This window comes from Cyclopterus lumpus, chromosome 21, assembly GCF_009769545.1.
Source record: "Cyclopterus lumpus isolate fCycLum1 chromosome 21, fCycLum1.pri, whole genome shotgun sequence".
Taxonomy (NCBI): domain Eukaryota; kingdom Metazoa; phylum Chordata; class Actinopteri; order Perciformes; family Cyclopteridae; genus Cyclopterus; species Cyclopterus lumpus.
Window position 1 is genome coordinate 12,871,744 of NC_046986.1, and position 27,498 is coordinate 12,899,241.

General features: G+C 42.4%; 1 protein-coding gene across 5 annotated transcripts in view; it reads left to right on the forward strand.

Annotated features, from left to right (window-relative positions):
* Positions 1 to 27,498, forward strand: part of dip2a (disco-interacting protein 2 homolog A) — a 77,355-nt gene that overhangs the window by 32,488 nt on the left and 17,369 nt on the right. For 2 of the 5 annotated variants that reach the window (XM_034561137.1, XM_034561138.1), the window contains exons 2-8: positions 10,908 to 10,979; positions 15,409 to 15,528; positions 15,620 to 15,739; positions 19,673 to 19,945; positions 23,591 to 23,728; positions 24,717 to 24,758; positions 26,921 to 27,040. In XM_034561137.1, coding sequence (XP_034417028.1) covers positions 10,908 to 10,979; positions 15,409 to 15,528; positions 15,620 to 15,739; positions 19,673 to 19,945; positions 23,591 to 23,728; positions 24,717 to 24,758; positions 26,921 to 27,040 — 885 coding nt within the window. The remainder of the gene's footprint in view (positions 1 to 10,907; positions 10,980 to 15,408; positions 15,529 to 15,619; positions 15,740 to 19,672; positions 19,946 to 23,590; positions 23,729 to 24,716; positions 24,759 to 26,920; positions 27,041 to 27,498) is intronic. The other 3 variants (XM_034561139.1, XM_034561140.1, XM_034561142.1) reach the window with 2 other exon arrangements.

Below are 27,498 nucleotides of genomic sequence, written 5' to 3' on the forward strand. Positions count from 1 at the left end.
AGTTAGCTGCTGACATGTAGATACGGATACACAAACGCACAGTTGGGGGCAATAGCCTGCATCTCTCAAACCCCTGAGGGTATCTGTGTGTGCACCGTTTAATCGGATTGCCACGGTGCCCCTGTGTAGATGTTTAGCTGTTTTGTGTGTTCATGCAAAGACACTCGGCTTTCTCCCGCCCCACTGTCCCTCACTATAGCACATAGGTGTGTGTGTGTGTGCAAGGGGCTTAATGGCTAAGCTTGTGTCAGGCTGGTGAAAACATGGTCATTCATATGGAAATAACCAGGCAAAGAAGGAGACAATAAATCTCCCCACATCCTCTGAGACCGTACAGAGAAGTGAGCAGATCCCACAGAGCCGGGAGCTTCAGACGGGACACCATCCCACTCGTATAACGCAAACGTCTGGGACGCATGGTTTCTCTCCCCAAAGGTACATGCTGGAAGCTGCCTCCGCCAAGTATGTGGGAGCCATCGTCGGAAGTGTGACTTATTCATCGGGGTAGTAGGCTAAAAGAACGAAGGGGAAGTAAAGATGATCTGGGTTTGCCTTGCGCAGAAAGCATTGGCTTCCTGCTCGTGTTATCGAACAGGTCCCATGAGGAATGCAAAACAGTCGGACTGCATGCAGCACATTGAATAGCGTCGGGACAATGGCACACGACTTCCCATCGGTGTCGGCCATTCTGTGTTTTAGACTCTTTTTTAAATCGCGGCAGATTAGTTTGTCGAGTTTGAGACTGGAGCTTTGATGCCCTGAATGGAGGGCATTAGTACAGTTTAGTTTGACTTGGTTTGACTTGATTTCTTACTTCTCAAAATTGCTCACAATGAGAAACGGAACCACCTGGTACATAGTCTGATTCCAGCCTCATAATCATGTCACTTACCAGCGGGGGTCGATGGGTGTGTGAAGGCTGCTTTCAGCTCAAGTGAAAACTGCTGAACACTCGCACATGAAGCAGTTTTTGAATGAGGACAGGTTGGATAGAGCTCCTGTTTTCGACTGAGATATTCATTAGCAGCTAGTTAAGCTCTAGTCTTGCTTTTTGTGCTGATCACTGCAGCTCTGCTCACTCTGTGACTGGTGTGTTGGCCAAATGGCATACACACATTTTTCTGAAGCTGTCGCCACCAGCAGATCTGATTTATATGCATGCCATCGAATAACTGAAGCGGCGGGGAGTACAGTTATGTTGCCACTCGTAAGCTAAGCATGTAAAATACAGGAGTTATTTCTTTACAGTTTAGCTTCAGGAAGACTTGTGCTTGTTGGCTGTGAACAGATTCTTGTGTTTCATGGAGTATTTACCCGGAGGCTCCCACACTGGTCACGCCTGTCACATAGATGACTTGCTCCACAAATCACACACATACTCTGTAGAGACACACACACTAACACATAGGCGACATGAAAGGACTCAGAAAATGCGAGAGTCTAGTCTGTAATACCATTTCTACATCACATTTCTCAACTCCGTCAAGCTGGTTTGAAAAGTTTAAAAAAAAAGACATTACACTTCCTAAAAAGATCCTGTATATCTGATAAGCTCAACCTTATTACAGTTTAGGCCTGTTTCGTCCTGCACTGGCACTCTTCACTGTGATTGGTCTGGATGCTTTTAGTGAGCCGTATGTTCAGAATCACAGTGGGATGTTGAATAAAACAGTTTCTGCTGCTGTCAATGCAGGTGAGACGCATGTTTACACATCATGAAACTCTGGCTGAGAGCCAGAATAGCAGCACATTGCTCAGTGGCTGTGATAGTTCAGTTTGGACTGCAGCCAGCTCTCTCTCTCTCTCTCTCACGCACGCACACACACGCACACACACACACACACACACACACACACACACACACACACACACTTGATTTGTGAGGATAACAATTGACACAATGTGTTCCTTTGCCCATTTCCCTCACCTTAACCATCATAATTAACTCAAACCAAAAATGTCCTAACCCTGTAAGAACCCTTTGATTAAATGAGGCAAAAATGTCCCTACAAAAATGTCCCTACTTATCCAAAATCACCATTTCCCCCCCCCCCCCCCCACACACACTCACAAACACACACACACACACACACACACTTACACACACACAGGTATTTATATATATATATATATATATATATATATATATATATATATATATATATATATATATACATATACATATACATAAATACGTGTGTGTGTGTGTTCTGCATCTATCTCTTTGAGAGCTGGAACAAGCATCGCACATGTGTGCGTGTGTTCCTTTTTGATGTGAGTGCGTACAGTATCGGTGTTTATTTGTGACTGTTAATTACGCCCCCCGCTCCCCAAATCAGTGCACAGCTGCAGGGCCCCCTGAGTAAGGCAGCGCTGCATCTAATGTCTTATTATTCACGCTTTCTGTCTGCTCACCAGCCATACAGAGCCTGGGGGATGGAGGGGATTTTGGGGACTGTGTGTGCATACAAGATGAGGGGGTTATGTATTAGCAACGTGGCAATGGAGGGTTCATTCAGTCTCCTAATTCGCTGGCACTACTTAATTAAAAGCGACATGATGGTGTGATTGGAGCAGTTGATGGATGGAGACTGAGAGCGCTTTAGGAGAAGGCAAATACGTGTATGCGTATGTGTGTGTCAGCGTGTCCAGAGAAAGAAAGAGGAAGTCATTACCTTTTAATCATATCCTCCTTTATTCCTTATCCTTTTGCCACCCTTCTCTCCATTTTCTTTCCTCATCCCCCCCTTCTGTCTCCAAATTCTCCCTAAAGCCCCTCAAGTTACCCCCCTCCGTTTCTCCAGCTGGCTCTCAGTGTCAAGCTCCTTGTCATCTTCAATCAACCCCTCTTTTCTGCAGCACTTACCCTTTTTCCTCTCGTCCCTGGCTGTCTTTAACCTTCCAGTAGGATATGTGTCGCATAAATGATCCTAGATGGGCATTCATGTTATTCAGTATGACTTGAGCTGTACAAAAGAATAAACCTTCACATCTTTGTTACGTTCTTGAGGTTTGATGACATCTCTAGGCTTTATTGAAAGGCACTGCTACATTCAGTACACGACTTTGAAGGAATACTTCAACATTAAAACAACTATTTGTTTATCAATTACTCACCACATTACCTTGAATTCTTGCATTCTTGCCTGTCTCCACGGTGAACAGAGAATCCACATTTTGACTAAAATTATGAATTGTTTATCAAACTAGATGTTATTAACTACTCAAGTGACTAAAAGTTCAGCAAAGGTAGTATTGCAGTGCCTTTCTATTGGAATCATTTCATTGTACAGGGGTTTTCCTATTTCCACTGTGAGTGTAAGCCAACATACAGAAGGTGACTAAACCACTAGTCCAAGGTGACATGTAGTTCAACACATTCTTTAGATGAGAAGAGATGATCTATTGTGGGCACGAGGAGTCTTTGTGCATGTCCATTATGTGCGTGCATGCTAGCAAGCAGTAATTGAGCCTAATTATATGCAGCTATTCATTGAAATTTACTGCTGCAGGGTAAATGGGTCTAATTTCTCAAATGAAATAGTAATGCTCACACACACACACACACACACACACACACACTTGGGCGATAAGCCTGCTGGGACTGCTGTAGTACTCCATGTCTGGTTTAAACACAGGGAAGGGTTTTCCTCCACATCAAAAGGCTCCTTATCCCAAAAAGGCCAATGTTATCTCAGCTTCTCCTTCAGTCTACTATACAGGCTCAAATTTTCACAAAGCAATTTCGTGGTGGAAATTATAGAATCAACGCAGCGGTTGCCGTTGTATTGTCAGGCAGGTTGCCCACGTGGTTATTATGTCCTTCGTGTCCACATCTATATTTTTCACCAGTGGTCTTTGTCACATTGTACAGTAAACATAAACTATAATGCTGTGGTCAACTACGTCAGTATGGAAGCTTCTTCTTGACAGTGAAACAAGGTTTGCATGCGCTGTAACTTGACCTGTATAAACAAAAGTGGTCAAACGGGCAAACAAAGCCTCTTCTTTAGTTATTGGTGTGTGTGTGTGTGTGTCTGTGTGTGTGTGTGTGTGTGTGTGTGAGCGATTGGAATGTGGGAAGGTGGGGGGCAGGGGTCTGCTTTGACACCCTAATCCTGCAGCCTAGTTTGGCTTTGTGTGGAGACCTTAGCTGGGAGGAGAGAGGGATGGAAAGAGTGAGAGCGAGAGAGGCATCGGGAGAAGGAGGGAGGTGATGGGGGCAGTCGATTGGAGGGGGGGGGGGCGTGGAGTTTGAGAGAGGGCGAGACAGGGAGGGGAGTGATGGGAAGGCAGATCCAGGGAGATGGGGTTTGCTCATTCTCCGGCTCTCACTATGAAAGGAAACAAAGGATGCTAAAGGGCCTGACTTATGTCAGCAGGACTTTATATAGTTCGCCTGTTAGCTGGTTCGCCTTCGCTGACCTGACTGCCCGTATTCAGCCGCTGGCATCTTCTTCCCCCTCCATCCATCCGTGCATCTCTCTCTCTCTCTGTCTCTCTGTTGAAGACGTCTCATCGCTGCTCTGTGTGCTTCCCTGGCTCCTGCATGTGAGTTATTCTGCCTCAGTTTGCATGTGTGTGTTGTAACATTTTCATAGGGGTCTGATGTGGTCATGGCACACTGTGTTTTTTCCTGCAGCTTGGTTAGAGTGTTGTGTCAAGTAGACAGATAAGTGAGCTAGACATGTGGTTGGATCTGTGGTGGGGATCTGCTTCCTCTCTTCGCCTCGTGTTCATATCTCTGCTTCTTTTACTCTGCATTAACGGGTACATTTTCTGCATCTGTCAGACATAAGTGAGGAAGAAGTTGTGAGTAGACCATTACCTCTGGACTGGAACAATTAGAGGAATCATAGTTGACCGTACACACCTGATATAGATCTCAGCTGGTCCTCAAATAAACTGGCCACAGCAAGTATGCACTGGCAGAGACAGATTTCAGCGCCTGTCCAGGGTAAAGCTTAATCCAAATACGTAAAACTAATATTTGTATGCCGGAGAGCTATTGCTAAATGACAGCAGGCAACATCTGCTTTTGTTGGAGGTAACACACAATCATAGAGAGAAAATATTCTGCCCTGCCTTAATATTACTTGTGTTGTGGCTGAAGGGCAGACGGCTTGGTTGCTGATTTGGCAGCAGTGTCGGCACAATGTGGGTCAGCATGGTGAAGGAACTGACATTAAGGGTGGGTGGGGCCACCTCTCTGATGTCTGTCACTGTGGAAGAGAGGTTGGCAGCGGGGCAAAGACAGGAGGGTTTCTCATTTCAGGGTAAAGCTGAATGTCGAAATTGATCATTATTAATTGCGTTTTTTAGAGAAAGATGCCACAAATTTCTGGGTTCCACCTTGTCAAATTAGATGTTTTTTATGTTTTCTATAAAAAAATAAGCTGAAAATGTTTGGACAGTAGGGTTGAACGAAAAAATCAATTTGAATATGTCATTATGGGCTTGAGGAGATTAAGAGACATTGACTTTTTTGAGAAAGTAATTGGCAGATTTCACACACACACAAACACTCTGGCTGTGGGTTCTCATTCTGAATAGGCAGTCAGCAGTAGAGAAAATCACACTTTTAGCAGAACTTTAGACATCGGAAGTGTGTGTGTGTGTGTGTGTGTGTGTGTGTGTGTGTGTGAGAGATACCCAAGGAAACAGTTGAGAGTCGACATCCCTGTCTGGCTATTTACATCTTAAAGAAGAGAGGCAATGTGTGTGATTGTGCGAATGTCTAAATCTTGTCCTGTTCCAGATTCCTTTTTCACTGGTCTTGTTAAGAAAAGTCTCACACCATTTTAAGTAAAGCCAATCTCACCATCTTCATTCAGCGCTCCATTATCCACCCTTAATGTGTTTGTTCTGGCTTGTATAGGAATGTGCTGTGTTTCACTGTTTCCCTCCCAATTGAAGAGCTCCGTCCGGGCAGATGCAAGGTAATTCTCTAATGGGCCTCAGCGCCCCTCGATAGGCATCAGTCAATTATACTCAATAGCCATCAGTCAATAATACTCAATTAGACAAAGCAGGGACAGCGGGCGCTTTTTCTGTCACTCTTCAGAGTGTCACAAGATTGACCGTCTCTTATTCTAAATTGGATTCAGTGCAGGGTGAGCGGAATATTTACCCTAACAACATTAGATGTTGTGCCAGATAAAAACGTCTCTGGTCTCTGGAATGAAATCTGGCCACTTCAGATGGATGGAGGATAATATCCAAAGACTACAGAGGTTAGAGTGGAGGGATAAAGACCACATAGGAGGTTGGTTTTGATGAAGGTAGATGCAGGTTGAGGAAAGAGAACCCAGTTTTCCAGATGGTGATCTCTAACCATCACGGCATGAGAAATGCCTCCTCTCTCGCTCACCCCTCCCTCTCATGCTTTGGTTCACCTCCCTCTTTGACACATTTGTTCTCAGTTTTTATTTACTCGGCCCCCCACACCTGCTCTCCCAATTCAATTTCAATTCAGTTTATTTTGTATAGCCCAATATCACAAATTACAAATTTGCCTCAGAGGGCTTTACAATCTGTACACATACGACATCCCTGTCCCAGGACCTCACATCGGATCAGGAAAAACTTCCCAAAAATAACCTTTGACAGGGAAAAAAGGGAAGAAACCTTCAGGAGAGCAACAGAGGAGGATCCCTCTCCCCGGATGGACAGATGCAATAGATGTCATGTGTACAGAATGAACAGCATTTACAAAGTTACATAAACACATTACATGAATATGACAATGTATGAATGGAACTCCAATGCATGAAACAGAAGGAGGTAGAGAGGAGGGGGGGGCGCATCAGCAGGGCCAACGCGGGAGGCCGGCTCATCAGGCATCAGACACCTCCAGGTCCAATGGGCCCTATGAGACGTGAAGTCACAACGACTCCGGGGAGGAAGCAGAGTTAATAAGGTGCAATACAGAGATGTAAATTCATCCATAAGGAGAGAGAGAAGAGGAGATAGGTGCTCAGTGTATCCTAAAACATCCCCCAGCAGCCTATAAGCCTATAGCAGCATATCAAGGGGCTGGACCAGGGCAAACCTGATTCAGCCCTAACTATAAGCACTATCAAACAGGAAAGTCTTAAGTCTATTCTTGAATGAGGTGACTGTGTCTGCCTCCCGGACTGAAAGTGGAAGCTGGTTCCATAAAAGAGGAGCTTGATAACTGAAGGCTCTTGCTCCCATCCTACTTTTTAGGACCCTAGGAACCACAAGTAGCCCCGCATTTAGTGAGCGCAGCTCTCTAGTGGGGCAATATGGTACTACAAGCTCCTTAAGATATGATGGTGCATCACCAATCAAGGCTTTGTAGGTGAGGAGAAGAATTTTAAATGTGATTCTTGATTTTACAGGGAGCCAGTGCAGAGCAGCTAATACTGGAGTAATGAGATCTCTTTTCTTAGTTTTTGTGAGTACACGAGCTGCAGCATTCTGGATCAACTGGAGGGATTTAAGAGACTTATTAGAGCAGCCTGATATTAAGCAGTAATCTAGTCTGGAAGTAACAAACGCGTGAAGCAGCTTTTCTGCATCTTTTTGGGACAAGATGTGCCTGATTTTTGAAATGTTATGTAGATGAAAAAATGCAGTCCTTGAGATTTGCTTAACGTGGGAGTTAAAGGACAAGTCTCGGTCAAAGATAACGCCGAGATTCTTTACAGTGGTGTTGGATGCCAGGGAAATGCCATCTACAGAAACCACATCACCAGATAATTGATCTCTGAGGTGTTCAGGGCCCAGTAAAAATAACTTCAGTTTTGTCTGAGTTTAACATCAGGAAGTTGCAGGTCATCCATGTTTTTATGTCTTTAAGACATGCTTTAATTTTAGTGAGCTGGTTGGTCTCCCCTCGTTTGATCAATAGATATAATTGAGTATCGTCTGCATAGCAATGAAAGTTTATGCAGTGTTTCCTGATAATATTGCCCAAAGGAAGCATATATAAGGTAAATAAAATTGGTCCAAGCACAGAACCTTGTGGAACTCCGTGATTAACGTTGGTGGTCATTGAGGCTTCATCGTTTACAAATACAAATTGAGATTGATCTGATAAATAGGATTTAAACCAACTTAGTGCGGTACCTGAAATGCCAATCGACTGATCCAGTCTCTGTAATAGGATGTCATGATCAATGGTGTCGAACGCAGCACTAAGGTCTAATAATACCAGTACGGAGATGAGTCCTTTATCTGATCCCACTAGGCGCTTGTTTGGTGATACCCTTTCCCTTTTTCTTTACAGCTCAATTATGTGGTAAAGCCTGTATTCAGTGCAGAATGGTGAGGGGGGGGGGGGGTCAAATGAAGTGTTTCCCACTCTGCTGTAAATACACTGTTAGCTACAGCGTGTCCCTTGTGACTGTGCAATGTGGTGTTTGTGCGAAGCTTCCCTCCATCCATCGCTCCATCGTTCTCTCCTCTGCATCCCACTACCCTTTCCCCCCTCAGCTATTCCCCAGGCAGCAGGCCACATATTGACCTTTGAATCCTCCCATTTTGTTGCTTATGGAGGCCCTCAAAGCTCGAAATTCAGCATCTGTCTGTGAATTTTGTAAACATGCACACACAAATATAAGTGCAAGCATATGCAAACACACACTTGTTCATACACACTGGCATGATAAATATTGTAATCCTTTGAATCCTCAGTTTTGCATTTGAAGACTTGGGTGTGGGTCATTTTTTACCATTGCATGCTTGAGTCCATTCCTCCATATTTATTGACAAAGCTGTTTGTGCTCAGATGAAAAGATTAGCTTCCCTGAGACATAACTTGATGGATCAGTGTGTACTAGGGGCCACTTGGTCACCAAGGCTGCCACCCAGAATTTGGAGCCGCCGCAGAGAATAGCCCTCTATTGTGTGGTTGTCAGGCTAGTTGGCTGCTGTAGTGCGCACACTCAGACATGCTGGCATGCACACAAACATATACTGATGTACACGCATACAAACAGAGACACTTATCACCAGAAAGAGTCAGTGTCAGGTCAGCCGGCCCGGCCTGGCCTGTGAACAGCACTGTATTGTTGCGAGCCTCCAGCTCTCCTGGACGTTTAACAGTGTGGGCATTCAGCTGTTACTGGTGACTCAGGATCAGTGCGGCAACCAGTGTCACCAACAACACCTGCCTTCACACTACCACACTGTTGGGTTCAAGAGGCCTGAGGAGAAAAGATAAATTCAGAATATTTTGTTTAGGAATGGTTGGAAATAATACATGATCATTCATTTTTGTAAAAAAGTATACCTTTTATGAATTAATATCGGTTAAACACATCAATAAGGAGCAAGTCAAATTTATTTTGGGTTTTAATCAATTTCTTCTGTTTTCGATAGCCCTATTGAACTTATTGCTTTTTCACTTGACCTGCACCCCAATGGCCCCCACTGAGAGCCTACAGAAATTAATATAAAGCACAGAGAGATTCCTATTCATTGGACTTAGTATTAACATCCAATGGGAAATCTTGCGTTGATTGTGAGCAGTTCTAGCTTCCTGCCAAAACTATGCATATGTCACGTCAAGTGTCTGTTGTCTTTGACACTCCTTCCAGCCCGACGGTTTGACTGGCATATTTTCCACAAGACCCTTCCTCCTTGTTTTTCTTTTTTCTTGTTTCATCCTTCGGGGTGCTGGGGGTTTCTTTGAGAGGTCTTGTGTTTATGTACATTCTCATGGTTTGTGTGTTAGAGGTGCTGTCAGTCAGCCCTCTCTCAGTGAATCAATAACTCTTTTGTCTGCAAAAGCGCGAGCCTCCACCCCATCAGCCTCATCCCACTCTGCCTGATATGCAGAACCAATGTGACATCTCACGTCCCCAAACAACCACAAGCAGCCAAGACACTCAAATCAGTGACTCAAGTCTCAGCCTTTTGAACAGGTGGACATTGAATTTTGGTGACGCTGTCATTTAGTGATGAGTTCAGTACTTTATTTTATGTCGCACCGAAAATATGTTGTATTTCACTGGTTTAGAACGCCTTGGAAGAAAGGCAATTGAATCTGCCGTTACGGTTACCGATCCGATTTTATTTCCTGTCAGATTATAATATGATATGGTATGAACTTAGATCAGTAACAATACAAGCAGCCAATACAGAAGCAGTGTTTGGGTCGATACAATTAGCAAAGTGAAGTTGTATACCCTGCTGCAGAGAGTCATTATATCACTTTGCCTTGTATCTTTACCCTCTCGCTCTGTCTCTATCTGCCCTCATTTTTCTCTTTCTTTATTTACTCTATTTACATTCTAGGTTTGAAAAGGCTTGTAAATTGACATTTCTTTCAAATAAGGCTATTCAAAATACGATGCAGCTAGATCTTATTTAACAGACTGCCTTAATTCTGTGTGGCGAGACAACTGAGTGGGATTCAGTTTCTGCTGACATCAGCAGTATTTTTTACTTCTGGTAAAAGCACTGCGAGGGAAAATGTTCCCGTTGCCTCAGACAAATTATCTTTTAAATGTCTCTTGCCTTGTCGATGTTATCATTCAAGTATTCGGTCGGAAATTCTTCACGCTACCATATCTGTCAGCTTAAACATCTGTCTGTGTGTGTGTGCGCGTGTGTGTGCGTGTGTGCGTGTGTGCGTGTGTGTGTGTGTGTGTGTGTGTGTGTGTGTGTGTGTGTGTGTGTGTGTGTGTGTGTGTGTGTGTGTGTGTGTGTGTGTGTGTGTGTGTGTGCTGATAATCTGCTACTGCAACCCTCCTCTGGTGCCCCGTGGTGCCAGTGTAACCAGCCTGGCAGTGTGATCCATGGACACTTGTGTGTGCGCGCATGGACACACACACACACACACACACACACCACCAGGGCACGGCAGAGCTAATGACTCATCTCTCTTCTTCTCTCTCTGTCTGTTCCTCTGTATTTCTCTGTCTCTATCTGTACAGGGGACATCACTCAAAAGGGCTATGAGAAGAAAAGAGGCAAGCTGTTGGCACCATACGTCCCACAGATCCAAGGTAAGGCACACAGACCTGCAGGGAATTTACTGTCCAGAGCCGGTTTATATTTGTCCCCTGGCTGCCTGTTAGCATAGCAGTTAGCAACGTGTCCTTGCAAGACCAAACAGAATGGGCAAAAAAAATCTTATGACTTTAATAATGATGATTATTGGTGTATCTTTGTTCACATACAGCACGTTTTAAAAAGAAAGAAATCTAAAATAAAATCCCCAGACTGTTTGTTGTATGACTTCAGCATACAACAAATCTAAAACTAGTTGGGAAGTTTATTTTATTTTATTTGTTAATGGATTTAATTGAGTATTTTGAATATTAGAGATCCCAGATTTTACAACACATTAAGGATGATATGGAGGCTTTTGACACATCTATGTAATTCATCTTGTTAGATTTGATACATCTGCTGCTGTGTCCTTAATTCTTTAACTGTGGTTCTGTTATCCTTTTGTCATTATTATAGTAGGTGTCTCTGCTAGAATAACTGGTCTAGATTTTATCTCAATTAATTGTTCTTTATGTGCGGCTTTCATTATGCAAATTGTAAGCTCATGTCTTACAGAATGCTAATTATTTATTTAATTATTTCATTTATTTATTTAATGCATGTTTGTGCATATTAGTGCCTGCCTTCCTGTCTTAAGCTGTAGGTGTTTAAGAAGAATGAACTGTGAAAAAAAAGATTATCGGTCACTGGCTTTTGACTGTGTACATACATTTATATATCAATGCAATGTATTTGTAGCCCCAGTTGAGCAGTCACTCACTCACTCACTCACTCAGTGAGTCAGTCAGTCCGAACCCAGAGAGGAGTCGCTGTCTTCCCCGTTCTTTAACCTGGCTCCATGGCAGTCATCGGTTTGGCCTGCTATCAGAATGGCAAGCCTCAGTGGAAACCAGTCGGTTGTGGGACACTCACTCAAGGCTTTCCACTGGAGTTGGCCTGTCATTGAGCTTGTGCGGATCATCTCCTTCTATGTCTTTCTCTTGCTCCCTCTCCCTTCTTGTTATCGTGGCTTCATATGTTTTCTTTCCGTCTTTCGTTGTTAGATCCACTAAGTCTGGAGCCTAACACTTAAAAAATGGAAGTGATAGATCTAGGGCAGAAATAGATGCGCTTTGGTAGGGTGACATTCTTTCAGCGGGCTGAATGGATGTGTTGGGAGATAATGACACATCCATCCAGCATGGTGAAGTAAGGGTTTAACAGCTGCCGGGTAGAAATAGGAGACCAATAGACTGAGATCCATGCTAAGTTTCACAACGTTTACTGCCTTATATTTCACTGTAGTCACAGGACTGTATATATGCAATGAAGTAGGGTACAAAGCCAGATTGTTAAGATCTATGAGAAAGTATATTTATTTCCTTTGTTTTTATTTGAGTGTTTTTGGAGCTGCACTGTGAGCTTTGAGAGTAAATAATTAAACCATAAACCAGACTGAAGTCAAATATTTAGGAAAAGTTGTGATTGTAAGTGTATCAGCGTCAAATTGAGCTCTGGGGGAATTGTTTGTCCATCCTCAGTAAGAATGCAGGTATGTGTTGTCTTATCTTGAGTGACATCTGGTTTAAATTGTCCGTTTTTATTTAGATTAAGCACATGTAATTCCAAACATTTATTAATGTCTGTGATTCTAAAATACAATCGGGTACTGGATACAAGTCATTCTATTAGCCAAGCGGATTTGCTCAAGTGAGACACACCACTTATGTCATCAGCCGCCACACCTGTAAGTGTAGGCATCACACCGATGCAAAAAAATCATCAGAGAGCCCTATGGGCCAATAACAACATCTGCTGTGACGGAGCAAGCCTCTGATTGGCTCTGTGCCGTGTGTCTCAGAAGTGTGTTCTTCCCAGCAACCGGGTCTGGTGGCCTGGCTTGTTTTTATAGACCTGTTTCCTCCAGGGTTTGGGGAAAGGGTGACGTGTGACTTGGCTTTCAGAGCGATATAAGGGACCAGCATAATATATCGATGTGTCTATCCATGCCCAGGGGATGCTGTGTTTGTATGCGTGTGTGTCAGACTTCATGCATTATGTGTCCTTAAGTGACCTCGGGCATAATGAGGCCTGTCTAAAATTCGAAAGCGTTATTGAATAGATTCAGTCAAAGAGTGTGTGAATGTTGCTCAGCATTTCTGTGTGTGTGCTGCTGCTGTACGAGAGTTGCTGACAGTGTGAAGCTTGCTTATCCCCACTAAGCTGCTGCTGAAAAGCCCGGCGGGCTGATGGCTGTCTGGCCGGCCGGGTGTCTGACCGGCCAGCCAGCTAAGTGTTGGATCTAGCTGGGTGAATATGGCATGGAAGAGGGTTCTGTCCTCAAAAGGCTGTTTTATGATGGTTACACTTGTAAAGACAGACATATATACACAACTGTCAATCACTAGCTTTGACTACATACACCTTGGACTGAAGTACATGATTATAGCTGGAATGTCAATGCCAGTCCCTCATGTTGTGTCATTAGGTTGAATGTGTTGGAACTTTTCTTTCTATAAATTACTCATCTTTGTAGCGATTCAAAACACTTCCTCTGGGGATGTAAGCCTCCAAAAGTGGTAGGCATCAAATTAAATTGGTAGTGGTAGTTGTACCTGGCCGGCTTGCTTTTGTATTGCAATGAACTGAGTTGGCTATGTTTGCATATTAGGATTTGCAAGAGTTAATGTCTCCGTTACTGCATATCTTAGCATCCAGTTAGCAGGTTTCATTACATGGAATAAAAGACATGTCTGTAGCTATAAACCTGACTATATAATGTTTTAAGTTTGTGTTTGACACCTCCACAAGGGTTATAGTATTCACACAACAAATGTAATGTCTTTGTTTTTTGTTTTTCTGCTATTTTCATATATCTGTAAGTAAAAAAACATACAGTGTTTAGGTAGCTGGAAGTAGACTAAAAAATAGATGGGAACCGGCAGGAGGATGTGGAAACATGGCACTAGTTGGTATTGCATATGGAGATGGAGCTACAGAACTACAGGAGCATCGTTTTAAAATGTATTTTACTCTCTGTACCATTGTCGGGAAAACATATGTTATATAGCTGTCGGCTGTATTGCTGAGTTTTAGTACAGAAGCTGTTATTTTGACGGCTTCCTGTTCCACTGTTTGTAAAGTTGTCCCTCAACTCTGCCTAAAACAACTGCTAAGGCCTTTAATTACTCAACACGGAAATACAAGCAAGTTGTGGGACATTTCTTTTGTTGGTGTGTTCCTATAATATATTAGCACTACATATGAGTGCATTTAGATCTGTAATATGCAGAACATAATATTCCATATTAGGGGTAAGTTGAAGATTTTGCTGTGAATAATTAAAGTTTTTTGAATTTATCTGGATCAAACTTGTGAAAATAATTTAATTTCATCATATTTTACATCGTCTGATGTATTTGAAGTATGTATACTTACATACATCAAACACATCAGTATTAGAGCATTAGAAGAAGTTCAATTAATTTGATATAGCCCAATATCACAAATTACAAATTTGCTTCAGAGGGCTTTACAATCTGAACACATACGACATCCCTGTCCCAGGACCTCACATCGGATCAGGAAAAACTCCCAAGAAATAGAAAAACCCTTTCACAGGGAAAAAAAGGGAAGAAACCTTCAGGAGAGCAACAGAGGAGGATCCCTCTCCCCGGATGGACAGAAGCAATAGATGTCATGTGTACAGATGAACAGCGCTACAGAGTTATAACACATTCAATGAATATGACAGAATGTATGAATAATTCGTAGCAGGCATGGACCACGATCCACACCTCCACAATCCATGAAACAGAAGGGGGTATAGAGGAGGGGGGGCGGGGCGAATCAGCAGGTCAGAAGTGAAGTCAAGACTACAAACAGCTCGCATCACAACCTTTCTGCAGGCGCTAGTCTCGGGTTTCCCCTCTGATGTTAACCACTAGTAACTTAATGTGGCTCAAATGTGAATTGCATAATCAAAAGGATGAATCACTGCCTGCGTCACGCAGAGCACAGAGAGGTTGACGAGTTAGAGTGTTTGATAGTATTAGAATGCTCTCGTTAGAAAATGTTGTCTCTTTGACATTCATGGTGCTTAATCACCTCATGTCTGTTACTCCTGTGTAATTTGCATTTGATTGCCTTGAAAAGCTGGAAGGCAGCTGGAAAGCTGCGGGAGAGGGTGGATTAATTTAAGTGAAGACTTTCTCAACTACAAGCTACTGTATTAGAAGAAAGCAGCCTAAATGGGGATTACCATTAAGCTTGTGGATACTGGATCTAGTCGAGCAATATTCAGAAGTGTTACTCTACGTCCAAGGCACATTCTGCAAAGAGTGTATATGCTCATATTTCTGATGGTGATATTTCTGCTTTTGATCATTAGAGGAAGGTATACATATTGTTTCTGTCCTGTTACCAACTGCTTTGTCTCTCTAGGTGTAGATCCTTCTCTGCAAATTGACAACAGGATCCAGGCCTCCTCCCAATCTGTTCTCCCAGGTTCCAAACACAACAGGTCCCGGGCAGCCAACACCCGGGATGAACGCTTCAGATCTGGTAATCATGTCTCCCATACTGGCTGAGAATTTTAAATGCCTGGTGCTCTTCTTTTATGCTGGAGCTTAACTGTGTTGATGTGTTCTCTTAGATTTGCACACAGAAGCCGTCCAAGCAGCTTTGGCAAAGTACAAGGAGAGGAAGATGCCAATGCCCTCCAAGAGGAGATCTGTGTTAGTTCAGTCTTCTGTTGAGGCATGCACCCCCCCAGGTGAGACCTCTGTTCCTGTAACACTGTTCACCAAGGGCAAGCCTTATCCTGTAAACACACAACCTAGGTTAATGCTTCCAATAGGTTGTGTCCATGTGCTCGCGTGAGCATTGGAGTGTAGGATGCTGACACTCTGTTCTGTCCAGTGGTGGAAGATGATGTTGTCAAGATTTTGCTACTGGAAAGAAATATGCAATTTGATGAATGTGTCCATTCTGTGTGACTCAAAGGGGCTCAGTTCTCACTGTTGTATTCCCAGGCAGACATCCCACATGTGTTGCATAATGGATGCATAATCAGATTTTTAACATAGTCTCAAAATGACGACCTTTTGTCTGCTTCTATAACAGCTTGAATTGTGTGGGCCTGTTCATTTTAATGTAATTTCACTGCCTTCTGCAGCTTTTTTTTTTATTGGGAACTTCAAGGCCGAAAAAACTATTTTTGTATTGTTTGTTTTGCACAATTGTTTCCAAAAAAGGTATTAAATCAATCTTTAATTGGTAAGATATTAGTGCAAGATTTGATGACTGCAAACTTCCCAGTCTCACACTGCTGTGTCTTTGTCATTGGTGTTTAAGAGTTAATTGGTGGGGGGGCCTTAGAGCCTCATGTCTTGGGTAAAGAGAGAGGACACAGAGTGAGTAAACGGATTAAGAGCTCAGACATTGGGGTTTAAACAGGAGAAGGAGGGGTCTCTTCATGGTCACTCTGACTGATATACTGAGATGAAGTACATAGGCATACACATTGGCTAACAGATCCACAAAATCATATACTGAACATACAATATCATTGTTGGGCTCTGCTAGGTTTTCAACGTAAATTGACGGTATTAGTGGACAGACAGTATCATGGTTGTACTACTTACTTTGACATTTGATCTGAGATTTGAATTTAAATGGTTTCATTAGACTGCATTATCAACATTTCACGAGGAGGTAATAAGGTGGTGGATGTTTTGGCCACTAATGGTGCTATTAACTAATATTTAGATGAACAGGTCCCCCTATTGTTGGTATCTGTATTTAACGCTCATGCACATTGATTAACCTTTTCCTTTTCCATCTCTTATCTTGCTACTCTACAGTGGCTGGTTTACATCTGGTCACACTACGTGTCTGAACACTCCATGTCTGATTGTAAAGAACCAGTAGGAATGTGAGCAAAATAAAATAAATCTGGGTTGAGGGAATAAAAAGGTTGCAGGGGCTATTGACGGTAGCTTTGGTATTTAAAAAAAAAGAAGTGTTTGTGCAGGATGTCCCATGTCACGCAAGTGACAACTTTGGTGGCAATCCTCTCTGACCAATCAGTGGTCTGCAGTGTTTTAACTCCACATTCCAATATATTTTGTGCTAAAAAAGTACCAGGTACTATCCACACATTTTGCCAATGGAAAACCAAAGAAAAAAAGAACAGTTCAAAGGGAGTCAAGCAAGCTGTGCCGTACCATGCAGTGGAAGTTCGTCAGTTTGTGATCTCTTGACTTCTTCTTTAGCACCACCATGAGGTGTATATTTGTGCTTTTGACAACTATTGAAAGAGTTTGCCATGACATTTTTTTGAGACATCAATGTTCCCCTTGGCATGAATTATAATCATTTTTGTATCTGTCCAGCACTTAGGTTTAGAACCAAATCCCCACAAAGCAAAGGACATTCCCATTAGGCTCAGCTATACTTTGTATTTAGAGCCTATTAGCAAATGTTAGCATGAACATGGAGCCCATTGTATCTGCTTAATGTTAGCAAGCTGGTGTCAGCATTTAGCTCAAAGCACTACCACTTTAGTCTTATTTTCACGACTAGTTGGCAATCAGTAACAGTGATTTATCTTTTATTCTACATAGCTGAAGCAAAGATCGATCCTGGAGACTCTGAGTAGTGGTGTTGTACATCCTAAGGAGTAGTATAACACCACTACTCTCTTTTATATTCCCCCCTACCTCCAAATCTTACATCCCTGACTGCCTTTCTCTAACTCACTCTTTACCATCTATTCTTGTTTGTGTCTGTTTATCTGTGACCAATACCTCTTTTACAGATTGCTTCCCATTCTTGCCACCTCTCTATTTCTACTTTGCATTTGTTCTCTGGCCTCCTGTGTCACTCTCCCTCTGTGTAACTGTGTCAAGGTTACTGAGATTGGGAGAGAGATTGGACAGAGACAGAGGAATAACAAACGGACTCATAAATGCGAGATAACCCCCATGAGTACGCTGGTTGTAGAGACATTACATTCTAGCTTGTTATGATCAAACCTCCTCCAGCCTTCCTTTGAAAGCCTCAGTTGATGGACTTTACTTGTAACTATATACTGTGAGTGATTAGGAGGCAGATTGATTGCAAGAAGGCATATTACTTTAGAGAATATCCTCAGGCATGTGCTGATCACACACAGGCGTACTCTCTGTTTTCTAAATCTCTCATCCTCTCATACCCCCTTACTCCCAACTCAAACCTAGTTCTGGTTCTGGGCTGGTGCTGGTGCCAGTTCACAGTTGGTTCAACTAGAGAATCTTCTAAGAACCAGCTTGCTTTCCCACAGGCTAGAGACCCAAGTCATTACATCACCGTCTAGGCCAACTGAAAGCAGAACAATAACACTGATGTACTACATCGTCCCTTTACAAGTGTTGCTTCTGGCTTTGCGAGCCTACCTCGGCATCCAAACACCCGATTGTCCTTCAAGTGTATCTTGATATCATATGGATTACTACAGTGCAAGGAGACTGTTTGTCTCTTCCAAGGTCCACTGGTTTTGATTTTATGTCCAGAGTGGAGCTCTGGGTTTTGTTGGTGCCGCTGCAAAGCCAGTTTTTTTTACGGTCCGAGAGCTGTTGTATTCTTTTCTTTTTTGCTGCCGAAACACCACATTCTGTAGCACAAACTGCCTTGGTGGTATCAGTAAAGGGGTATCAGTGGACTTGAATTTCTCCAATTTTGTTTAAGACTTTGTTCTGTAAAGTATGCTGTGTGTCATATTTTGAGACATGTGAACGAGTTTTGTTCTTTATATGGGTTGCTGCTGTTTACTGTTATTCCTGAATAATGTGGGAGAAGTGTGACCTTTCTTGGTGATTTTTGACAACAGTTTCATTTTCTCAAGAGGGCGATGCCGAAGCCTGTTTAGCCGTTTCATTACACTCAGTTCTCTGCAGAATGCAAATCTCAGACTGGCCCGCTTTTGTGTAACTTCAGTGGTTCTGTCAAAAGAGCAGACGTTTCTGGGTTTTCTGGCAGATGAAATGGAATGTGTTTTTGAATGATCCTGAATTTGCTTTGAAGTTGTTCCTGTTTGGGCTATTTTTGCTGAGACCAACCGCTCACAGCTTTCTCAAGGGACAGACGGTAAAATCATCAGTGACTGTGTTTGAGTCCAAGCAATAAATTAAGCCTACACCATTATTCAAAAGTCTCATACCACATTATAAAGAAAATTTGGTCAGGCTATTTTAGGTGGAGTATTTATTGGAAGTACAGTGTACATATTTTTTTTCAAAACCCCTTCAAACAAGAATACCACTTTTGGTTAAGTCAGAAAGTTCTTATAACTGCCTCTTATAGCGACTGTATACTTACTATACCTTTGTATAGTTTGCACCGTAAATATTTATCTTAAAAAGCTGCCTTTGTTCCATAGTTATTATTAATATTCTTTTTTCATTCTGTCGTCGTTTATGAAACACTCTAGTCTGTTTGTTGCCAATCTCTATGACACTTTATCATTCATATAGGCAATACAATAGAGCCATCCCTAAGCTCAACATCTTCCATCTCCATTGAACTCATCTGGCCATTGCACTTGCTTATATGTACTCTCTCCAGTATGTATAAGTAAAATGATGTATCATCAGCATATCTAAAGCCTGCAGCCCCATATCTTTGTCCACTGTTGTGACGTTGCCCTGTCTTGACCTGTCAAACACAGACACCTCCTCAGCGTCGGAAGACGAGGGCTCACTCCGCCGGCAGGGACGTCTGGCCACCTCTACGCCCTACCAGGGCCACGGCCACCCATCCGTTGAGCACTGGTTTAACCGTGTCATCCAGGGTTCGTCCACCTCATCCTCCGCGTCATCCACCTCATCCCACCCAGGAGGGAGATCCGTCACCACCACCACCAACACCACTTCCCACGCAGCCCTCAACGCCAACGCTGCAGCTACCGCGCTGGCTGACTTTATGGCACACACCCAGCTAGGTCAGTGACACACACGCAGTCTAACACACCATCAAATGACGGCTGGTCAATCTGTATGTTCTTATCGCTCGGCATTCTTGTAGTCCAGAGATGGTTGTGAGTTGAAGTAGGAAAGTATTGTGTAAGTAGACTGAGATAACTTTTTCATGCCACGATAGGAACCAGTATTCAATGTTTCGAATTGTTTTTATTCTCACTGCTCAGGTGTGGAATAATTCAGATTTTAAGTTTCATTGCCTTCACAGTAGAATTACATTAGTCCTTTAACAAGGCTGCCGGTACTACTGTTTACCTGTATAGGTTTGAATTCCTTCATCTACAATATATATATATATATATATATATATATATATATATATATATATATATATATATATACACACACAGTATACAGGTGTCCCAGATTCTGCAGACTTTATTTCTGCTTTTTCTGTTTGGTGTGTTCTCTTATTGAGAGCCATTCCGACCTTTTCTTATCAAAGGTGACATCTTAATGTATTATGATGTTGTATTATGTTGCTTAGACAGTTTCTTAAACTGTAGCTTGATCTCAGATAGGAATGTCTATCGCATCTGCTACTGCCAAAGCCATATCTCCCAACAGTTCTTCAAAAGCACTTGATGAGGCATGACAAAGGATACCTGTGACAGAGTTTTCAGGTCGTCTCACACAGCTAATTTGGTTCATTTGGTCTGGACCAAGAAACACAAATTATACATTTTAGTTGCATTTTAGTTTTGGTCCAGTTCCTGTTCACACTGATTTTTTTACATATGAACCAAGAGGATTAAACATGAAGCTATGCTGTCTGATAGGTAACGTGTTGATTGGACGGTTTTGGAGTCTAACATCCTGCATTATCAGGATTATTTTTTTTTCTTCTTCTTCAATTGTGCCAAACAGGTTGGGTATGAAAGCACCATCATGCCTAATCAGTTTTGCAAAATTCCGGGAATATTTAAAGTTGGAAACTTTCCACGGGAATAAACGTGAATCAACGGGAATAAACTGGAATAAACTGGAAATGTTGGGGTAATTTAACTGTATTTACCTTGTCATAAGCAGACATGCATGCAAACATTTATAATACAACTTTTAAAAATGACATTTTTTACATTTTGTGAGTAGAACTTTATTCTTTCATCGGACAACAAAAACATGAACGATGAATAAAAAAGGTGTATTCCCTATGATCACCACCCCCCAAACCTCATCAACGTCCTCCTCACTGCTGTAAAAAGTTAGTCTACTGTGTACAAATAAACTTGGTATTAAATTGAACATGGCTTCAGTTTACCAAGTAATCAATATGCTAGGTAATGACAGTGTTGGGAAAGTTCACTTTCTACATGAACTAGTTCAGTTCATAGTTCACACATTTTAAAATGAACTAGTTCAGTTCATAATTCAAAATGTTGAACTAAGTTCACAGCTCCAAAAAATTAACTAGTTCAGTTATTTTTTTCAATATGTTGGGAGCTATAATTTAAATCTCTATCTGTCTGCAATACCGCTTTTGGCCTCTACGCAACTCGGCGCTCTCACACTTGCCAGGCATAGGGCTGAAACGTTCAGACGCAACACTGATGACAAAGACGTTCAAAAACGTTTATGTTTCTGGCAGACAATGTTCCCAACCAGCTGCATTCAGGGTCCAGCTGAGCTAGGCGTGCATAGTCTTGTTCTCAACTACATTTAAGTTCCCTGTTATATGCTTTTGCAAATAAACTTTTTTTTTTCAAAATTCCCGTGGAAACTTTCCGCCCCTTTGCAACCCTATGCCTAATTTATACTTCTGCGGAAACTTGCAGATGGTTTGTGGAGCTGGCAGAGAGTGGCAGAGACAAACCACAGGAGTATAAATCAGGCATAAGGCTGGGCAGGTGTGAAAGCTGTCAATTGCACCTTTGGTGCTGACCAAACACCCAAACTGCTTTCAAGCGCACTCAGTTGCAGTTTGTTTTATTTAGCATGATTTCAAAAGCTAAACTATTAATAAATCCATCTGCTGGTTGTGAAATATGTCCCTCTGACCTTTTTAAATGTATCTGTAAAAGGCCATCTATATATCCTATTTATGCAAATAACGTGGTAACCATGATAACACATACGCACACCAGCCCAGATGTTTTCCCCTGTGACAAGACCCCTCTTTTCTCTCGGGTTTAGTCATTATTTATAACATGCGGTCAATTTGCTACCTAATAATACAAATATTGCTAATAATCATTTATTTCTTTGTGACACCAAAGAACATAAATATACACAATAGAAGCATTGAAGTGCTGCATAAAGTAACCAGAATTGTATTTCCCCATGTGGGTCCTGATGATGCAGGATGACAAACACCAAAACTGTCAGATCAACTTAGTGTCTCTAAGTGTTTTCTCCTCTTAGCGTGAACAGGAACTGGACTAGAACTAAAATGCAACAATATATAATTTTTTCCCCTTGGTCCCAACCAAATGAACCTTACTACAGCTGTAAAAACACTCATAATTTAAAACTCTCTAAATCAGCCGTCTCGATCTGCCATCTTACTGTCATTCCGTCATGTGAAAGGGCTCACAGTCACTTCCCGCGTCACCGCCGCAGTGCGAAGCCAGTTAATGAGATTCAGTGGCTTCATCTTCATTCGTCTCTCTTAGCAGCAGCAACGTGAGATGGCGTCTTGCTTGTGTATGTGTGTGCGTGTGTTCATGTGTGTCTGCTGGCAGAACGATACCCTGTTAGGATGGAGCTGTCAGATTTCTGTCCAGCCTGTCTCCCCTCAAGGTTGCTGTCATAAAGTAGCAGCAGTGACTGCTGCTGAATGAAGCTGCAAATACATCTCCCGTATTATCCTGTTCCTTGACCCCTCAAACTATGATTCTGTCTGTCTTTCACTTCAGCAAAAAATTATGACTCGAAGGCCAAGACACTTTTTCAAATCACACATGTCTGCTGTGCACATGGTATATTTAATTAATACAGAAACTGTAAAAATCTTTACATTTAATATTTCTTTGGGGTTGTAGTTTGCAGTGGGGTTGAACATCATATTGAGAAGTTTTATCCAAAAGTGTAATGTTTTGGCCACCCCATATACAAACATGAGGGGGGATAAATATCAGAAACCCATTTCACTATAATGCAGTCCAGTACAACACCACTACTCACTGTGACATCAATAATACAATACAGTTGAAGTTACACCTCACCTGGCAGATCTGTATTATTGAATTGCTTTCAGTATTAATGGTGGACTTATATAGTAGACAGGGAGTGTGAAAGCTGTGAAACTTTATTCCTTTTCTGGGTTAAGCACAAAAAGAGGTCGTCAGAATGTCCCAAGACTTTCCTGTTAATCATACCACTTAGACGTCTTGTTCTCTGTGGATATGGTATGCACTGAGGGGAATGTTTCTTCTCAATAGAAACATTCATTCATTATCACGGCAAGTCATTAAAATGGATGTGTAACGTGAGAGTAAAACGTATGAAAAAAAACGTATGTTAAAACACCGATGACAAAAAGCTTTAAGCCTCTCACTCCAATTCCTAAGCTGCCAGATCAGTTTGTTTGTAGATTTTCATTTGTTAACAATAGCCAAAAATAGACTTGGCATTTGACCTTTTAACCCCCGACGCCCCACTCATCACAGATAACCACTCGGCGCCCCCCGATGTGACGGGGCTGTCAGAGCGCTCCTCGCTTCATACGGAGCGTCCCCAGGTGGCCTCGGTGCGAGGCGTTTCCCGGGGCTACAACCACCACACCAGCGTCATGGAGACTGCAGATGGTGAGTTTCCTACTCTCACGCATACACACAAACAAACACACACAGGAACCTGGTCACCTCCCTATCTCCCCTGCTGTCGCTCCCTCTGTCTTCTCTGCTTCGCAAGTCTGCCTCTCAGCCTGGCACAAGCTGCTGACTGACCCTTGTATGTTGCCATGGCAACACTGCCCCACTAATAAAAACACACAGTTGGTAATGATTTGTCCAGGAACATTGATTCACGCGATTCAGTTCTTGTCATGTTGTTAGAGATTGAGTGCATAGAATTAACAGCCTCCAAACATCATCCATCATTTAAACGGCACCGTCTAATATGTGCCCATCATTGCCAGCAGTTTGGCTATTGAATATATTGGCAATTGAATGCTGTGCAGTGTAGAGATGGGTAGCAAGTGAAATCAAACCAAGAGGGTGTGTCATTACAATGTTTAAAGTATACATCTGAACTCAATATTTCTTTGTGGTATTAGGTCAACTTGTGTCATTCGTTAAGATGTTTTTACTCATTCAACGTCAGAGCTGAATGCAGCTTTGAATTAATGTCCAATGTATGAGCTTTTTGCGAGAAAACTGGAACAGTGCTTCAGCAGATCTATTTGTCCATCCGTCCTCTGTCATCAAGAATGTGTGCGTTGTCTGGGTTTTCACCGCTAACAAATGCATAACCAGACCACCTGGCTGACACATAAAGGGGAAAGGAATTAAAAGAGATGTGAACAGTTACATTTTTTTCCCTTCTGTGTGAAGGTTTGGTTTTCAAGATGTTTCAAAGCCACGCTGCAAAAAGTCATTCATAAAAATTGTGAAAAATCCCATCTTTGTTGTTAATGCTAGCACAATGGCAGTATGTGTCTTGGCGCTTTATAAAGCCTGCTCTCACCTTTGTCTGGCTGCAGGTAGATTTTTCTATCACGCATTCACACGTTCACAATCGCACAGAACGCAAGCAGGACTGTTTCATTGACATCCTGATGTGTCTCTCCTCCAGGCTGTGAGTGGAGAAGTGAAGGATCCCTCAGTTTAATGGATGGTATTTATAACCGGTCTTCCAACTCTATGGCAGTCTTCTATATGTGCACTCTGCTGCGTGTGCATTTGTGTTTGTGTGTGTTTCTGCCTTTGCCTCCACTGTCAGGTCTAGCACTTACCAAACTGTGTGTGTTTTCCAGAAATATAGGCAAAGCTGCAGTGAGTTCAGTCATTGGTTGTGTGCGTGTGTGTGTGCGCGTGTGTGTGCGCGCATTGCAAAGGCTTCAGCATTCCTAGCATCTCCAAGCAATGTCTAACCATGCTCTGCAAATTGATGATGTTAAAGCAGGTTCACTAGGGAAAAGGTATTGTCCATGACAGGTGCAACGATTCATTCGGGTTTATGAATAATGTGTCAATTTATGTTTCTCACTGTTGCCATTTTGATAATGGCACATAGTTGGTCAGAGGAAGCATTCCACACTTTGGTTCCATCGGGACTCTGTTATTGACACTGTTTGTGTTGGTTTCCTGATGGATTATGCATACTGTGGTGCTTTTTTTCGGGCACAAATCCCAAGAAAAGACCGAAACAGACAATTAATTCTACTAACAAGCATTGTCTGTGTATCCAAAGTCTGATCTACCATATTGTTCTGTGCAAAAACAGTTAAAAACAAAACAGTTGAGCCACTCTTTTCTCCTGGGTGACATGTTCCCTCATTATGATAAACATATGCACTGTAGTTCATTATATATCAATCAAACACACACACCGTCCTTGTAAATACTCACTAGAGCACCAAATGTCCATTAATCCACAGCTGAAAATGGTCGTAAAAATGCTCCTCCGTTCTGAGTAACGTTTGATAAAGAACTTCAATGCCCCGCTCTTTTAGGAAACCACTTACTATGAATGAAACGGTATATAGGGAGACACTTTTAAATAATTATGGCTTCGGTGGTAACAAATGAGCTTTAAGCTTAGAGCGATGGACAGGGTAAGGGTAAAGTCAAACATATTAAGAGATGGACAAACGCATATTTGGTTTTGGTCTATCAGAGGGATCCATTAACAATAAGAAACATGTAGGATATTTTGATCATATATGCACATTACTGCGATGACCTGGTGTGCCATTTAAAAAATAAACAAGAGCCAGTGTTTGCTACAGTATTCTAATGATGTGGGTGGATATATTATGAAAATGTTAATTATAGTCATCATCACATGCAGGTCCTTGTTGGCTGTGATATTATTGATCAAGGCACTCGAGTGGGTGGGGTTCAGGGCCCTCGGATGCAGTCCTGTGTGCCTAGGGCTTTCTAATTGGCCCATCAGGTGCAGCGCTGACCCCCACACGTCTGCTCCCTGTGCATCTGTCCCTTCATGAGGAGGCAGAGTCTGTCTGAGCCAGGCTTATTATAGTGAGATAGATCAGGCAAGCTACGTGCAGCTGTGGCCTTCGTCTCCTGCGGCTGTCTGGAATGTCTGACACAGACCATCCCTCCTCAACTAAGTATGAATTCATGTGGAGGAAATGATGTCCGATGATGATTATAGACATCCATGTGTAAAATGTGAGCGAAATCTAACCCTACACCTCTCCTCCTCTCAGGCTCCTTTGTGTATGTTCTGATGTGTTTACAAAGCTCCATGGCTCTGCGCTTAGGCTTTTTTGAGTATTGCATTTATGTTCTGCATTTCTAACACTCTTTACCACTTCAAATGACTTTCATATCTTTTGACTTGACTGTGGTATGGTTGGTTTTAGCCTCCACAATTATGGATTTTGCAGAGCGTATGTGAAACAGACACCTTTTTTAGACACCTCATGAATCACTTAATACAGGGAGGATATCTTTGTTGCTAGGCAGCAGGCGAGGAGGCTCCTCACTTTCTGTTTTATTTAGCCTGTGAGGTTTGTGGGTCATTCTGGAGAGTATCTGGACTGAGTGACTGTAACCCTTTGACCTCCAGGTGACTGTAGAGGACCTTGTGGTCCCCTGTTTTGTTGTCTTGCTACATTGTGAGTGACAGCTGGTTGTCCTCCAGAGCACCACATTGACATGTTTTGCTTTTTTTTTCTTCCTTTCCCTCCCCTCATCCATCTTCTTCTCTATTCATCCATCTCTCAATAATTGTTGCTACATTTCCATCTATTTCCACCCCACAATATTCTTCCTCTCTTTCTTTTCATCACCTCCAATATCATTGTGTAGGTGTTCCAGTCAACAGTCGCGTCTCCTCCAAAATCCAGCAGTTGCTTAATACTCTGAAGAGACCAAAGCGGCCGCCGTTGCGAGAGTTCTTTGTCGACGACTTTGAGGAGCTTTTGGATGGTAAGCTGTCCTGAAACTAATTACATGGCTTCTATTAAATCAATAATTCATGAAAAAAAGCATCCATCTTTCTGTGGTGTGATCAGCATACTGATCGGAAATTTCAGCAGTTAAAAGCTGTATTTGATTAAAACACTCTTGCTCTCTTGAGTGTGTCAGCTTTCAGATGTTGTCAAATTTCTTTGTAGCTTTCAGTGGAGTTTTTCAGCTTCAGCTGAGATATAAATGTCATGTTGACCTCACCACGCCTCACAAATACACAATCCAGGAACACTTTTAGATCAGTGGTTGTCATTTTGTCTTTTTATGGAGCTTAGACCACCAGGTGTGTTAAGGGAGTGGTTAGGGAATACAGAAACGCACACACGGTGGACCGGCCCTGTCGAACCATTTCCTCCATTCCAACCAGCCCATCGTGGGTTTTGGGTGGCTCTCTGCCAGGCTGAATAAACACTATG